The 17,515-nt window shown below is 43.4% G+C and overlaps 1 protein-coding gene across 1 annotated transcript in view; it reads right to left on the bottom strand.

Moving 5' to 3' along the window:
- The window catches only part of KCNMB2 (potassium calcium-activated channel subfamily M regulatory beta subunit 2), a gene marked incomplete at its 3' end in the record, with an annotated part of 141,220 nt that extends 125,564 nt beyond the window's left edge, over positions 1–15,656 (bottom strand). Inside the window, exon 1 of the mRNA XM_082287914.1 lies at positions 15,568–15,656. Coding sequence (XP_082144040.1) covers positions 15,568–15,605 — 38 coding nt within the window. The 5' untranslated portion in view covers positions 15,606–15,656. The remainder of the gene's footprint in view (positions 1–15,567) is intronic.
- Between the last annotated feature and the right edge of the window lie 1,859 nt (positions 15,657–17,515).

Consider the following 17,515-nt stretch of genomic DNA (forward strand, 5'->3'; position numbering starts at 1 on the left):
ACAGTCCTGCCCAGGGGGGTCTGCACAGAGAGGGCACAGGGGGATGAAGAGAGGAGCTGCTGGGTCCCAAGGGGCACCCACAAAACTGCAGGGCTCTGGCGGCCTGTCCCAGAGTTTTCCCAGTGTCCCAGAGGATTTGGGGTCGAAGCAGATTGGACCCAACCTTCCCACATCTCAGGACCATTCCTACCTTCCATACCAGACCCACTAGCCCTGTGAGACTGAAGAGACTCACCAGAGATGATTTCTGGAGCAAGTTATCCTAGAAAAGTCATGTGAACAGCTCTGCCCCATGGAAGGCATGTCTGTATGGATGCAATCACAGCCTTGTCACTGAAAAGTCTTTTCCACTATAGGGGAGAGCTTCTTTCAAGTAACACTTTGTGTGTGTGTCTGGAGATCCTGATATGAAAAGGTTAAAACTTCTCTGGAAGTCGGGCATGTCATCTGATGGTCAAAGAAGGGAGAACCCTGCCATCCATGCTGACATGGTTAGTCATTGGAAGTTCCCCTTGCCACTCACTGTGGTACAGCTGGCTACTAGATGGCTGTTTCTTCCAGCTTTTTCTGAAAGATTAAACAGTTCTTCATACCTGATATTTTGTTCTTTTCCTCACAAAACTAGTTTTGTGTTCAAATTAAGTCACTTCTCTGATGTTAGCTGTTCTATAAGCTAAGAAACAAACTCATCCTCTGCAGCTTTTTGCCAATGCTATGGATCTGCACTTGCTTTGGTATTTAAGCATTCTGGAGAAAATAGGGATGCTAGAAATAGTGCAGCAATTTATTATAATGCTATATGGAGGTAACCACACTTCCTTCAATTAGCCTTAATTTCCATGTTAATATAGCCAAGAAGTTCAGCATGCCTTTGGTGCCTGCCTTGGAGAGACACTTTTTCACTCGGGGGTTAGGAGGGGAAGGTCTGAGCAAAGACATGGAATTAGCAGAGGATAAGGAGGTCTGAGGAGGGCCATGTCAGTGCAGCCCTTCACAAGGGGCACATGACCAGTGTAAGACTGCAGTTAGCTTCTGCCCAAGGAGAAAGGTCTCAAACCTCTGAAGGAAGGGATGAGATGGCTGAATGACACTCACTGCCCAAACAGAGCTGTGCTGCCTCTCTGCTGGGGAAAATGAGACAGGGAAAAGAGAAACTCGGTCAATGCTCTGGTAAAGTTGCTGAGTCCATGGAGACCTTGCCTTGTCTGTCACTGCTTGGGTCAGTGGTGGGCTCATCCTTTTATCCTGAGGGATGAATCATTCCTGAGTTGCACAACCCCTGAAGTGAGGGCTGTGGCAAAAGCAGAGCTGATGGAAGGACTCTGCATAGGATGGATGGGCAATATATCTGTAAACTGCTACACATCAGAGCAGACCAGCTCTTTGTGTGCTTTTCCAATCCTTCTATTGATCTTAAACTAAGCCTAATCCTAGCACAGACAGAACAACACTAAGGTCAGGAATATCCCTTGAGGCAGGGCCTCAGTTCTGTGCCACATCCTACTGGCTTTCCTTGTCTGCTGGTGGCCAGTGTCACTTATGGTGTTATGCTGGCACATCTAGGAAGTGCAGCTTATGTTCATATTCCCTTTGCACAGAACCTTTGACAAATGTATAAATGTGCATTAGAAGACAGTCCTGGCATAAAATGGGCAAACAGGCAATAGAGACAGATCCAGAGAGAAAGAAGAATGGAAATAATTTTTACAAATGAGACAAGCCCCTCATTACTGCTGTGCCACAGGACACCCCACTTCTTGTGCTTTCCTTGCAACCAGTCATTTTCTTTCACCCTGTTTTTCCTTCCATCCTCTCCATCTCCCTCAAGCTACACAAGCTGTGGTTACACTTTGTACAAAAACTTTCATGCAACACAGGTATTGTGGACACTCAGTATTTTCAGTGTGTCCTACCATCATCAAACTAGCAAGGGAATTCATCAGAGCCCTCCCTGTTCCTGGCAAACTGGAAGGTAGTGCCTTTTGGAGGTCAGTGCCATAATGGCCATTGTATTTTCACTTGCTGGTTCCTAATGTGCTGGTCACCAACCTGAAATAAACAAGGACTCTCCTTTTCTCACTCCTGTAGCCACTGCTGAATCATTCACCAGTGTTACTGGGTACTTTTTGCCACGGAGGGCCCTAGGACAGGGTGCAGGTGGTGTGGTCACAGCACTGAGCTGTGGTTACTGAAGGGGAAGGTGAAATTCCCATCACTCTCATGTGATGAGCAGCAACATTGTGCAGCTCTGCAAACTCCTCGTTTCTTAATCAAAACATGATATTCCAGCAAGAAATTGTGTAAAGAACCAGGCAGGACTAGCATAGTAAATAAAGCATGTCAGCAAAAAATTTATTGTTAATACTCATGAACAAAACTCTGTGCAGATGGAATGCTTTGGAAAGATCAGGACTGTGCAGGTATGCCTGAGACTGTTGCTTTCTCTCCTACTTGAACAGCAAGTGGAGAGTCTTTCTTGCTCTTGAGAGCAGCATACTGCAGGGAAGGATGTGTCTCTGTTTCTGACTTTCAAAGGGATAAAACCAGTAGAATTTTGATTCTTACTCCCTAATTAACTTATCAGACTAAAAAAGGTTGAGCTCTGTGACTTGGTTTTCCTTTCTGGGAGAAGAGAGGTGGCTCAATCCCATCTTCTTGTCCAACTAGGTTACCGAAGCACATTTTGCATTACCCAAAGTTTTCCTTTCCAGCATCTAGCTGGTATTCTCAAATGAGCATCTTTGCTACTGCAGCTTTTCTTAACCTTTTGGGAAAAAAGAAAAAGCTTTCTGTAATCTAAGTCTAAAATATTTGTCTATGGGGAAGATGAAGAGGGCTAAAGGAAGATATTCTCCACAGAGCAAGTTGCACAATTGCAAAGAAAGCGTGTCCTGTGCAGGCCCAGGCACTGCTCTGCAGAGAGGCCAATTCTGGCAGTAACTTCACTGATGCTAATAAACCAATATGAGTGTGTATGTTATCAAACCTATGAATATTGATGAGGGCAGGTAGCCAGCTGGCACGTGTCAGTGCAACTCCGCAGCATTTGGTTTGCACCCGTTGGTCAGGCACTGGCCATAAGGCCAGAGCACACGTGTGCCACAGGGGGTGAGCTGCTGCAAATTAGGGGCCCTGCAGAGCCCTTGCTCACCAGATGCTTCATGGAGTCCATTAATTGCTTAAAGAGCAGCAGATGAAGTGAGTGTTTCCTCAGGAAACACTGAACGAAGCAGAGCGAGAGCATTTGCAGTGGAGTTTCACCGGCAGCTGGAGCAGCTGGTGGGCAGCAGGTGGGCTGGGCAGTGGGAGGCAGCAGGACAGGCTCTGTCTGCACACACCACTTGGCATCAATCAAATCTGCTGGGCTTTTCCTTCAAATCTTCTGTGGGAGATCAGGCATGGCATGTCTTTAACTCTTTGAACTGTGGTAGAAAGGCTTGTCTGGAAATCGTGCTAACAGGGAAATCCACAAAGCATGTCTGCTGGTTTTCCAGACTGTAAGCAGCCTTGTCTGGTTTTTCAGTAGGTATTTGGTCTGATGGTGTGCTCCTTATTTTCAGTGGAAAGGACACAAGCAATAGCTGTCTTGCTCAATGGCATGAATGACTATTGAGGCCAACATTGGCTGCAAGAGACATTTCCTTCATTGAATTAATTCTGGCGTGCAAGGTTTCATTAAATACAAGAAATAGACATTGACCAAGTGCTGCAAATCCCCTCCTAACTGCTGTTATTCCTTCTTATTGTTCATTTATAAACTAAATCCATATTGGAACTGTACAAGTGACAGTTCACTTAAAAACTGACAGTAACTGCTCTCTTTGCAAACTCACAAATAGGAATTATTTAGCCTCCATAGAGGGAAAGGTTGTAGTTCCCATCCTAAAGGAGGAGATTTTAAGCCCAAATCTTGTCTAGGGTCTCTCCTGTTTCCTAAGAGCCAGGAGCCAGATCTCCTGTACTCCAGCCCAACCCTGTAGCTACAGGGCTATTCTCTAATCTCGTTTTCCTGAAAGCCATTACTCTATAAGCATGATAAATAGACTGGTAGAAGTGTTTAGCACTGAATATTCCTGACGCATAATTATTCCAGCCTCCCTTGGCAGCAGAAGCATTACTCTTATGTCAAAGATGAGGAAACAGGGCCACAGTGCTTTGTCCAAACTTGTAGGACTGTTGAGCCCTGGGCTGTGGCCCCAGGTTAATCCTATGAACTGTGTTCCAGTCAGTGCCAGCTACTGACAGTGAATCAAATAATAGCTCAGTGGAAGAGGAAAATGAAGCTGTACTGCTGAGGAAGACAAAGTATGGTTTTCAAACAGATTTAAAAATTGAGACAGGTGTTGATTAAGTTCATATCACTGTGCAATCTAGAGATGTTAAACAACCAGCTCTCCACAGCTGGGCTGGTGGGAATGTCGACCAGGTGGAATTACTCCTCCTGAAATGCAGTAACCTGCTAGTATTGCAGTGCTGCTTGGAGGGGGTCATTCTGTCATGGGAGGGAAGAAACAAACCTTTTCTTCTCTGACCCCCAAATCTAAGGGAAACCTGGTGTAATAACATGTACTTAAATTTTCCTTGATTGCTTTGCAAAGAAGATAATGTCAGAGAAGCAATGGAGACACAGTGGAAAAGTTTATAGGGAATAAGAATATAAGGAACACATCTGTAGTGTCAGGCCATATCTACTCTGTGATGGGAAAAATTGCAGGACAGAGAATTCTTGAGGGTGCTGAGCCCCTGAGCATGATCCCTCCTGTCCCTGGCACGAGCTGTGCCTTGGCTGTGGTTCAGATGGGCTGGGTGGAGGAGAGACCAGAAGTCAAAGCTGCTGGCCTGGGCTTCCTCTGCAGGTCCTGTGGCTGAATGACAGTGGGGCAGATCACTGCACTCGGGATCTTCCTTTCCAGACTGTAGGGAATGTCAGATGACAACAGGGGAGAGTGACACTGACAGTAGGCTGAGAACTGCAATGAGCTGACAAGAGGTAGAGAGAGACAACGGTGTGCAAACACCCACACTCTAAATGTGCAGGACATAAGACATAGAGGGAGGATTATGGATGCTGAAACTTGTTGAAATGCTAGTTTTCCAAGAATGTCTATCTTTGCTATGATGCTCTCTGCCCAAGTACATTATTAATGGTTTGTTATGTGAAATCCAGTTCCAGCTGACTGACACATGGTATCAAACAAGGCACACCATCATTTGTGTGTCAGCCTGGTGAATTGAGGAGAAAAAAAATAAAATCCCCATTTCTGAAAACTGTCTTTGAAAAAATTGAAACCCTACAAAACCAAAAATACCAAACAAGCTGCTTCTGTAACTCATGCTTTACAACTGTGTGACCAAACACAGCTGCTCTCAGCCCACACAGGTGTCTGCCAGTTCTGCCTGACTTAATGGGGCACCTGGATGGTCCCCTGATGGTGAATCCTCTGCAGTTCATGTTATGAATTATTGTCTGCAGCTCTGTTCCCCTTTACAGACCACACTGTTCTCCATAATGGCCCAGTGGGATGAGTGAGCTGAATAGGGCTGCACTGCTAGTGGAGGTTTACCTGCTCCTTTCCAAACTGGAAATGCATGTTTTGTTGGAATGGAATTGACTAGGGACTATTTATGAACATTCCAGCTCCCAAGGGTTTGGAAAACTTTGCTACAAGTTTATTTGGTTGCAGAATGGTCTATCAAAGCACCCAGCCTCCCGTGCCCTGCTCTGCCTTTAGTGCTGCTGGAATCCTGTTTCCTCTGTGATGACTAAACTGCAGAGAGCTGATGGGTTCCTTGCTCTGACTGCTCCCAGAGGTGCTCCTGCTGTCTAGGAGGCCTCTGGGAGCCCTGGCAAAGGCTCTGCTGGGGGACCCTGCGTGGCTGAGGGGGACATGGCATGTGGAGCTGGAGACAGTCAGGGTACCAAAGGTCCCATGGGACACGAGCAGGATTGCTGGATGGCTGTGCACAGTGGTGAATTTATATGGATTTTCTGCTGCCTCCAAAAGGAGAACAGGGGCAGAGAAGCAGGGATGAGGGGGAAAGGATCAGCATTGATTAAGCTGACAGTTCTACTAATGTCACTGTGGACACAGCCACTCTCCTTTGCCAGCAGCAACTTCAATAATAAGATGCAGAGGGAGAAGGAGGGAGTGTTACTGCTCACAGTGCTGCTGGCAGTATTTAAATGAGAAACTGGTGGTGTGATGGATGGCCATGATGCAAAGATACATAGTGATCAGTGCTCTGGAAATGCAGGCAGATTAAGTAGGACTGTGCCTGACTGGTCTGAAGGTGACTCTACTGAGAGCCAGTGGTTAGACGCTAATCTCTTTTTGTTCCCCACAAATAATATTTGTGGAGAACTCACAACAGGTCTTGCAAATATGCTGGCAGGTGCTGCTTTCTCACTTTGGCCTAGATCTGCTCGCTGGGCTCTGGGGTTCATGGGCAGAGGAGAACTTGTTTGTTCCTGACAAGCCAAGATGCACATCAAGTCTTGGCAGAGCTGAGTGATCCAGCTGTCCTGTCTCCTGCCCCTGGTCCTGCACCCAAGTGCCCCCACTGAGCAGCCTTTGGACAGGCTGGCTGACTGGCACTCTTGTCTCACCATGGTCTGCAGACAAACTCAGTTCTTGAACTCTGTACTGTTCTGTAGGAGTCTTTTTCCTAATTTTACCTTCCTTCTGGCAGCCAAGAAGGATTGGTACAGCTCTGCCCAAGCACCTCTAGCTTCAGTGTAAAACAGTGTGTTCCTGGCTGGTCTGGAATGTGCTTGCAAGATGTGTGAGATGGGACAGTCTGACATCTTCAAAGAAACCAGTTATTCAGCTGGACTGAATAGGGATGAACCCCAAGTAAGGAATGCGAATCATGGTGACTGTGCCCTGTACCTGTATCAAGCCTGAAGCATGAAACTAAATCTTTTTACACCCACAGTTTTAGCCCTAAACCCCTGCTTTAGAAAAGGAGGAGGGTGATGTACAAATAGTGTCTAGGTTGGTTGGTGTTATCATCAGCACATGGGTTTGCACACTGAGTTTAATTGTAGTTAAGAACAGCACCCACCAAATCTTGTATCCCACATGGTGGCTCTTAAGTCTTACATTAGACTGCTGGACTAAGATTTAGGGCTTATTCAATTCATTTTCATGGACAGAATCAGATTAAATAAAAAGTGTTTCTGGTTTTATAAACTTCATGTGTATTTGGCAAAATTAGCTGTGATGGGCAGCTCTGAGAGGAGCCATTCCTATAAATACCCAGACATCATTATTTGGATCCACACGTCCAAGGTCATTATGAAGAGGTAATCTTTGACATCTTTCAAAACACCAAGTCAGGATATTTCCAAGTAGGTTTCTGCTTGGAGATGAGTATAAATCTTTAGTTTTAATTTTGTAGGAGTTAAACTGAAAATTATTAACATCTCCAACACTAGACTTCACTTACAGAGCATTGTGCATATCTATCTCATGTCCTCACTTAGCCAGGGGCACTGTCTTTGCTGCCTCTTTCATCCAAGGACAAAACCAATTTTTTAGGATGGCAATTTTTCTCCCATTCTTGCAAATTAGCATAAGAGCATCACTATAGAAATAATCCATGCTATCTGGATTATGGCAAATTTCTATAAATTAAAGCTGGTTTCTAAACTAATATTTAAAGAAGATGAGAGGGAGATGTCTACATGAATTAAACAGATTTCAGTATTTATTTTTCTGACAGAGATTCTGTTTCTACTGAAAGGGTAATGTACATCTATCTTGCAAGGCATTTCCTTAGAGGGTTTAAATGAAGAGTGAAGCTTTGAGAACAAAGTGAAAATGGAAGAAGAAATATACTGCCATAGGAAGATCAAAAATGAGGCACTTGGGGCTTCAGAGAGTTATCATTAATCCCCTCCTGCCCAGAGGGCATTCCTGTGTGACCATCAAAATGACACCATGCAGCTGTCTGGCAGTTTGCCACATCTCTGGGTTTGATGGACTCTGCTCTGGGGATGGATATACCTCCAGCTGTTCAGAATGGCAGCTTGTTTTCCTCAACAAATTCTCTCTGATGTTTATCTGACCTATTTGAAGTCACGAAAGTAGATTATAAATTGTTTCAAGTGTGTTTTCAACACCTTTTCCTTACCAAAACCCGGAAACACAAGCAGCCATCAAAACCTGAAAGCCTGTTCTGCCTGAGCACAGCTTTGCCTTTAGATTAGGATCAATGTCAAGACTGGGTTGTACTGCCTAAGATTGCTGTTGTACTCATGGCTTAACAAATGTGTAATAAGGTTCACCTTATTAATACAGCGGGGGAAACACAGGTGTGTGTCTGTCTGGTGTGCTGATAAGACTGTGAGGGTCACATTTACCCCCAGGACAGCACAAAGACATCGCTGGCTGTTTCCATGGGGCGCTACTGCCCAAGCAGCTGCATGGCAAAAACATATGCAAAAACATATACTTCAAATAGGTAAAAGGAGGCAAAGGTCAGGAATATACTCCAAGAGGCAAAGTGAGCTCTTCAAAGTGAGGAGGAGCTCAGAAACAGAGCTGCAGGTCTCACTGAGCTGACAGTGCCTGAAATGGTTTGGTTCTGTTCACCTTATTAGCTTGGGCATTTTCCAAATCAAGGGATTTAGGGCACTGAAAAATTGTTTATTAATAACTGAGAAAATGTAAGCATTGATTTTGAAAATGCTGCACAGTTATGATAAAAGAGCAGGTACATGATGGATGACAGAGAGCTGTGGGAAGCATGTGTTTGGCTTTGTTTGGGTTGAGTAAAAGAGAGAGGGAGAGAAGGGTCTCCTAATAGTAGCATGAATATGAACAGTGTAAGACACACTCAGACCATATAACATATTTCAGAGCCTCCTTTCCCACCCTGTGCAGTTGCACACAGATACAGGGATGGTTACCAAGACAATATCTGATGCCTGCAGATAAAATGTTTATTTGCTTTTATAGAAAACTGAGCTGGAAGTACAGCTCACGATTGCAGACTGGGAAAGAGGACAGATATTTCCAAAGCTGTTGCCAATCCCCTTACAAGGACATGATTTGACTCCTGCACATACTGAAGAGGAACCCATGACTCAACACGTGGATCTGAACTGAATTGCATTCCCAGGTTTTTATTCATTATGACTCCTAAGCTCCAAAACTAAGAGCCTTTCAAAAAAATAAAATTAAAAAGACACCAGGGGATGATGTTAAAAAACTACCAACAAACAAACCCTTCTGAAATAATGGGAACAACTGTACATATTTCTCAACAGTGAAAGAACTAAAATGCAGGTGTATTCTGACTCAGATAAATCTTAATTTTCCCCTGTGTACAGTTGGGACTGCAAATCAGAGAAAGACTGATGTGGGGAGATTGTGGGGAGATGACTTGGCTCTTCTTGCTCAAATAAAATTATTTTCAAGACTATTTGCTTTGTGATTGCTCTAAATCCAGGGCTTTCAATCTCTTAACAAAACTCCTGAACACAGTAAATGCACTGCAGTAGGATTCAGGGAAACTCTCACTGGAGACAGCAGGACTTGCTGCTGTGACTGATTCCACCCAGTCTGGGTGAGAGTGGAATGGATGGACCTTCCTGTCCCTGTGCTCCTTTTCCCAGTGCTACCAGTGACACACAGACCAGTGCTGCATCATTTCCAAGCAGCCTCAACACCTGAAAGCAGTGAGCTCATTATCCTGCAGGCAGTCAAGGCCAGGACAAAGTCAGGAGTTCAGGGTCAACTGCGTTCACCTGGCTCATGTTTGAGCACTCTGATAGCAGCCTCTCAAAAGAGACCAAAGTTCTCAGGGCTCATCTGCAGGATAAGGTCAGAAACTGACATTTTTTATAGTAGTTTTTAGAACTTCTGCCTCCAAACATACAGATGAAGTCCATTTCTTCACTTAAAAGTCAGTATTGTGATAGGAATACTAATGTGATGGAGGAATATGTGTCACACAAACAGTATCACAGACTAGTGTAGGCGACTGCGTATTTTCTAAAGAAGCTGTGAAATGGATAGTGTTTGCATGCACAACCTTTCTTTAGCTGGGCAAGATTTCAGCTTTTCAATTGTCTGAAAACACAGACAACAACTGGCCATGCATGGAGCCTGTTAGTGCTCCTCCAGAGCTCATGACAGCTCATGACTGCTCATGAATGCAAGCAAAACAGTCCAAACTGGCCCCACCTAAGCCATCTTCCATAATTTGTCTTATTTGGTGACTAATACAGGGCCATCTGTCCAGTTAGTGAAACAGAAGCATTAAATTAGAGAAATCATAGAAAGGAAAGACTGGGAGGCCCCTCAAAGGTCACATGGTCCATCTACTGCCCCACGGCAGGTTCAGCTTTCCCTGTACCACTTCTCTCTGTTTTGCCTAACCTGTTTTCCAAAATCATTTCCAAAATTCTCAAATCACCCATCACTCCACTAGGGATAAAGTAAAAGATGTGCTTCATGAAAAACACAACTCTTCAGCCATCAGCTGCTCTCTTAGATGTTCATCTGACAGACAACACATCCATTGTGTGATTTCCTTATGCTTCCAGGACTCACACTGATCTTTTGGAGACATGCAAATCTCAGGACTGGAAAAGGGGAGATACATGCTAATATTTGCCTGTGAGGTTGTTGTTGGTAATGTACACGTGAATTTTAGCTAGATGGGGTTTTTGGTTTAATGTCCTTATGTAGTTGTCTTTAAGACCTTAATTGTAGCAAATGGGGTTTGGCACATACTGAGCAGCTCTCAGGCAGTGCTCTATTAGTGATCTCACTGAGGTCACTCTTCTCTTTCTTTACCTTCCCAAGGCATAAGGTAAAACTGGACTAACTCTCTGTTTGGTTCATCCTCTTATTTTCCTTTTGCTTTTCATCCTTGAGCACATTTTCACGGAGTGCATAGAAGTGTCCCACAAAAGGGACCACCCCTGTCTCAGTGCCACAGTCACTGGGAGAAGGTCGCTGGGTGTTCCATGGTGAGCCTTTTCCACACTTCAAATCCAGTGACTTCTCCCCAGGACCTACTGGGAATGGCACCAAAATTGCTTCCTGCAACCCAGCATCCCACCAATGCTGTCAAACTGGCACCATCTCAGAACCCATACCAGTCAGTGCCAGGGTAACAGAAGCATTTAAGGATACTGCCAGCACATTATGGATTTTAAAAATTGCTTTTAATATCTAATGTCCACATCTTAATCCCAGCCAAATTAGCTGAGCTCCTAAACACTCTTGAAGGGGCTGTAAGTGGGTGGAGAGGAAGAATGTTTGTGAATGGATGCGAGGAAACAGCAGGAAGATTTCACAGAAGAGGCAATTGAGAGCTAATCCCAGGCTCTGCTGCATGACAGTGCCTCTGAATGCTCTCTTATTTACTGATGAAGAGCAATTGACTGAATTGTACTATTTATATGTTTTAAGCATTTTTCCAAAGCTGCATACTTCACAGGAGTATGTGGGACAAACTGGGAATGGAAAGGAGCAATTCTAAGGTAGTTAACAGGCCTGACTGTCATTTTTATTCAGCCTGTATATGTAAAGCTCTTTAAAAGCAGTTTTAAGGAAAATGAAAATCAACACTCTTGAGGTTAACATTGTCTCTTACAGTCTGAGGAGCTAGCACAAATCTTGCACTCCCTTCTTCATGGAATATAAATCAGAGAATATTATAATTTTAAAAAATAATCAGCAGGAAAATCCATGATTCCAGTGACGGGGAGTAAAAGTATAAAACTTATTTATTCATATCAGGTACTGCAGGTTTTTCCATCAATTCCTGACTTGCCAGTGGGACTTTCATCATAGTATCATACTCCAGTACTTTCCTAGACTGAACACTCCTAATTTGAAAGATATGGCTTGATGTTGACCATAAAAACCAATCTCTTTTCTGGCAGATCAAAGCAGAGCCAACACATACACACCACTTGCTTCCTAACCCAGGACTTGTAGTTTCACTTTTTGGCATCACTTCAGGAGCTTTAAGATTAGAGAACTATGTAAGTCAAAAGATTTGAAGCTCTGAGGGGTTGTGCTGCCTCTGGCTGGTTGTTGTCTGTCTGGGTTTTGCTGGCTTTATTTTGTTTGTGGGTTTTTCTTTTCTGAACCTTATGCAAAGCACTGAAATGTGGTGGAATTAGAGAGAATGCCAAATTGCTGGCCCAACACTTGCTACCTTTTTCTTCCTCTGACTTATCCTCCTGTTTGGTAATCACTCTTGTTTGAGAAGATTTGGTTTGGTGTAGCTTTTGTTTGGGTGTTTTACACTGCTCTGAGAATAAGGCCCCAAAGAGAAAGTTGAGGAAGAAGAAATTCATGGGGGTAGAGAAATTGAGCTAAAATACGCTTCTCACACTCAGAACTTTCACAGATGCCTTTAATATCACATATCCAAAAGAGAAACATATATATCTGGGGGTTACCTTTGCCAGTATTTCTCAACAAATCTCCAGAAGCTTTTTGTTATGCAAGAAGCACCGGATATTTTCTCCACTTTTTTAAACATGACAGTATAATCAGAAATAAATAGACTACTGTTAGTTTCAACATAATCTCTTGCTGTCCAGAAATAAGATGGGAGAAAAACCTTTTAGGTAAAAGCAGAAATTTCATTAAGAATCAACATGTGAAACACTTTCTTTGTTAAGCATAATTAGCAGTTCAAAGACACTTGCCTTTCAAATTGTCTGCTTTGATTCCTGTCAGATGCAGAGGCAGTGATATATGACACCACATTCATCAACTAACTCTCAACATAAAATGATGTGATGATTTTTCTCTAATTGAGGGGATGGGAAAGCAAGCCTTTTTTTTTTTTTCTTAAATGAGCTTGAGAAATAATTTAAATGGCTGTCAGATCTCCAGCAGCAGGTAGTAACACACTGGATGGAAGATTTTCAAATTCAGTTTTTTGCCCATTCCCAGTGTTTTTCTTTCAAAAGTACTTTACTTTCTGGCATGTCAGATATTACTTATAGGGATAGTTCTCCCTTGTTTTTAAGACATCTCCTGTTCAAATTTGCTTGCTGAATTCAATATACCATTCTGACAGCTTTCATTGAGACTAGGTGGCTCTTCTGAAATGTTTCAATTGAGAGGTTTCAAAGTATTTTCATTTTATTTTTGATCTTCCTGTGACTATCAAGTATCATGCTGGCCTTTTTTTTTCTAGTTGGCTGCTTTGGTGTTTCTTTCTCTTCACTCTCCATTCCCCAGCACATTTTTATTTTACAGGTGGATATTTTGTGTACTCTTCCTCACATGCTGTTTTTCTTAATCTCTGGATTCTACAATTAGCATAATTCTGCCTTTTTTTTTTTTTCAGAGTAGAGTAATTATTAAAATAGTCTAAACTAACTAATATAATAGCCAGCTAGAATGACTCTGTAGCAGAGGGACTTGTGAGCATGAACTGCTCACAGCAGAAATCCAAGGTCTGTGCTCCAGCAGAGAGCTCAGGAGAGAAGGGGTGACTGCTCCTACATCACCTTGAGTACTTGATGTGGCTTTGATGACTGCAATAGATTATTTTCATGTGCCCAAAACCTTCCCCTTCAAATTTTACCCAGGCTGTGGGCAGTATTTCAAGCTGTCCAAAAAGAGAAAGTGAAAAACCATTAGAAATACTCCCTGATACAAAAATCAGGTTGTGAAAATAACTATACAGGTTATTTTTAATTCCTTTCTCTGTGTCTGTCGTTCAAGGTTTTAAGCATGATCCAGGCCTGTCTTCTGGGTTTGTTCCTGACACAGGACTTTCTCTCTCTTCCCTTGTTGCCAAGTGTGTGACTGCCTGTGTTTTTGTCTCAGTGTAGCAAAGTTCTGCAGCAAGAAGTGTCCTGGAAGCCTCGGTGAAAGAGGAATGTTGTATTGTGGGAAAGCAAATGTTCAAAGCTGCTGCTTTGTGTGGAGTGACTCAGCTGTACGGGCTTGGCTTTGCCAACAAAAAGGCAGCTAAACTCAGTGTGTCCATGAAGCCAGTGAACAGAACAGGCATCCTGTGAGCTCTGGTACTGGCACGTAAAACCTTCCATCAACTGCAGTGAACTCTTTGCCGTGGAAAGGGATGAATAAAGCCAGAGCTCTGTAGGAACACCCAGTCAGGGGAAGTCCCTGCCCCAAGGAACACTGGGTTTACGAGAGAGCAGGGAGAAGCCAGAGGTGATGGCCAACAGAAAGATAATTTTTATATCCCCAGTTCAAGGTTGTCCCTCTCTAAAACCCTTGCTGAGTTAGTGTCCCCTCAGAAGTTACATTCCCCTCATGCACCAAAACAACAGCTCCGCTTTCTGGTGCTTTATGACATGAGTGAGCACAGTGTCTGGTCTCTGTGAACTGAAGGGGAAACTAATCTAAAAAGTTTGCAGATTCTACATTATTAGAATTGTTTGTTGATCCTACATCATATCAAATATTTTAGAAATATGTTCATTCTGCTTCATATATGAACTAACCCTGTGGTCTCTGAGTTGCAATGGTTTATTATCAGTATTTTCCTAGAAAACTTTCAAATAGACATTAGACTGAACAATCAGCAAACGGGAAATACAAATGTTTTCTTTTTTGGCAGTTGAGTTGGGAAACCTGGCTCCAAACCCCATGATAATACAGTTGGAGACCAAAAACATACCATAAACACAAGCAAAGCTAATGTAACCTACAAGTTTGATATTAGAAATACTCACTGAACAGTACAGAAAAAAACCCTCCATCTCAGTAAATTTCAAGATACTTAAAAGATAACTTAGAAAACAGGAAGAAGGAGTGTCAAGAATATTTAGTCTTTTATTCTGTTCTTGATTCACGTGTGGAGTCTTGTTTGTACAACACAAAGTCATTTTCATCCACCCAACTGCTAGGTATGATAACCTATGAGTAAAAGATCTGCACGTCATCAAATCCTGTACTGAGTAATTTTCCCTTAAAGACACCATTTTTAATTTATCTCAAAGTCCATCTTAGCTTTCAGTACCACTTTTATACCAGTACCACCAAATTGTACCAGCATTAGAGGATTATGAAGTGGGATCACTTACCCTGTCAAGTCTGGTTTCACACTGATACTTCCAGCAGGGCAGGTGCTATATTTTATTAGTTACAGAGATTCACTGTGCATCCAGAACCTGCCCTCTGCACCCTGCTTTTATAGCAGGATTCAATACAGCTGAGCAAATACAACCTCTGCATTATACATGAGGTACAGGGAGATGATGGGAGCAGGGTAAATGCTCTCAGTAGGTGTAGTGTGCACAGGGAATCAGAAACACAGAAACACTCTGCGAGACCAGGGAAAAGGAGGAGGGAAAATGTGTTTGAGTCCGCCACGAGGGCCCAGGAAACCCTGCTCAAAGGATTTCTGTCCCAGCCAACTCTGTAATCCCTACCCAAGGCCTGGATGCAATTACAGCTCCACTATATTTCCATGCCAGACTTTAGTTAAACTCTCAACATTGCAGCCAAATAGGGGCAAAACCCCAAACAAATCCAATATACTAGTTGCTAATAACTTCTGAGCAGCAAACCGACAGCAATTCCCCAGCCCAGACTTGTTTCTACTCACCTCCATTTGTCTCTGGGATATTTAAGGCAAAGGCTCATTTTTGTCCTGCAGATTCGGTGCTGCTGCTCAGTGTTATTTTGCCAGGTTGTAAAAAGGCTCCTGACCAAAAGGAAGAGGAAAGCAACACGTAAAGCAAACACAGAAGCCCAAGAGGAAAGCTACACCCTACAGGCCGGCACTAACAGCGAGACTGGGGAGGGAAGAACACTCCCAGTTAGTAACTTTTTCCGTCGATACATCTGTTACAAAACAATTTTCCTGCAAGCTTCTCTTCCTTCTTGCAAGCAATGCTTTGCCACAGAGGAGACCTCAGATAAACTACATGATGAATGTGGGGTTTGTCAGGGTTTTTTTTGGGTTTTTGTTTTTTTACCAAGTAAGCAAATTAGTGAAATATAAACTAGAAGCTCAGCTGACTGCTTTAAAAATACACTGCTAGGCAGTAATTATCACAAGGTGCATTTCTCCATACTTCAGAGTTGGGTTTTTTTAATTCAAAAGTCTTCAACAGAAGCAGAGTCATATTTGAAATAACCACCTGTGGGGGTTTCTGGCTAGAAACCCTCAGTGCAGCAGAGTTGAATGTTAGATGATTAATGACTTAATTTTTTAAGAGCTTGATTGAGACCTTGAGACAAGGAAAATATGCCAAACTGTTCTTGCCTCAGAAGGATTTTTAATGCCAAAACAGAACTGCAATGAGAAGGAGAACTCATGATTTCACCTCTAAAGACTTCCAGAGTAGAGAAAAGTGTGGAGGGGCAAAGGGATTTACTGCAGAAGCTGCTGGGCCCAGCTGTGTTTTCACACTCTTGCCTCAGTGGATTTGAGCTTCTCCAAGTGCCAGGGCTGCTCCTCGGTTTAGGTCATAGGGTAGCTCCGTGTGTGAGCCCACAGAAGCAGTGTGGAAACTTTTGTGCTGACAGTCAGTGTGTGGCTTGGAAGAAATAACAAATTTTGGTTTGAATTAAAAAAAAATTGACAGGTACATCTTGACAAATGTTAGTCAGAAAGGAGAACTGATGGATATATCGTGTTTGAAAATTCCCAGGGTGTAGCCAATTCATTTGTTTTCCAAAAGCCAGTATCAGGTCCTTCCCTTGCCTCAGAATAAACCTGGAAATACTTCAGGGAGGTTGAGAGAAATTAAGGTCCCATTCACCAGGGTAAATAAGATCTGCCTTGAGCCCAGAGCCAGAAAATGCTGTATGTGGTAGCAGAGGTGTGAAAGAACTGCTGCAGGAGTTCTCCTATTAAATGTAATATTAACCCCCACCCCTGTGCCCCTGTAACCCTGTGACATCTTGCTTTGCTGTTTTTCCTCTCCATGTGCTGGTGGACTTTTAAAAAGTTGAGTTACTTTAAGGAGACACACAGGTCATGTGAAAAGGTAATAAGTCAGATCATGGGAGAAAGGAGTCATCTGGTTCTCATCTGGAATATTAAAAGAGACCTGAATCCACTTGCTTCCCAAATCTCCTCAGACCCAATGGAGCAGGAATGCCTGTGCCCTCGGTGCTCCTTGAAAACTGCAGTCAGCATCTCCTCCAAGTCTTGTTTTCTGAAGGAGCTTCCCCATGTGAATTCCTCTCAGCCAGGAGCAAACCAATAAGTCTTTCCATCCACACTGCCAAGCAAGGTAAGGGATGGCCTTGGGACACAAGCCTAGGAGGACACAAACCCAGGAGGGACAGAGGTGTCCCCAGCCCTGGCTTGGCCACTGTCTTCAAGGTGAGAACTACTCCCTGGGCAGGAGCAACCTGAATCTTCCCCTCCAATGCAGTGGTTGTGCAAACCTTAGAGCAGCATCTGGCCAAGGTTTAAAAACTGAGGACTTAAAACACTGTACAAGGGGTGAGAACTGATTTTAGAGGGACAGGACAATTGAGTTACACCACTAAAGTCCTTGTGTATAAAACCAGGCCTTTAGAAGAACATAGCATCCTGG

This window comes from Coloeus monedula, assembly GCF_965178545.1.
Source record: "Coloeus monedula genome assembly, chromosome: 10".
Lineage (NCBI taxonomy): Eukaryota > Metazoa > Chordata > Aves > Passeriformes > Corvidae > Coloeus > Coloeus monedula.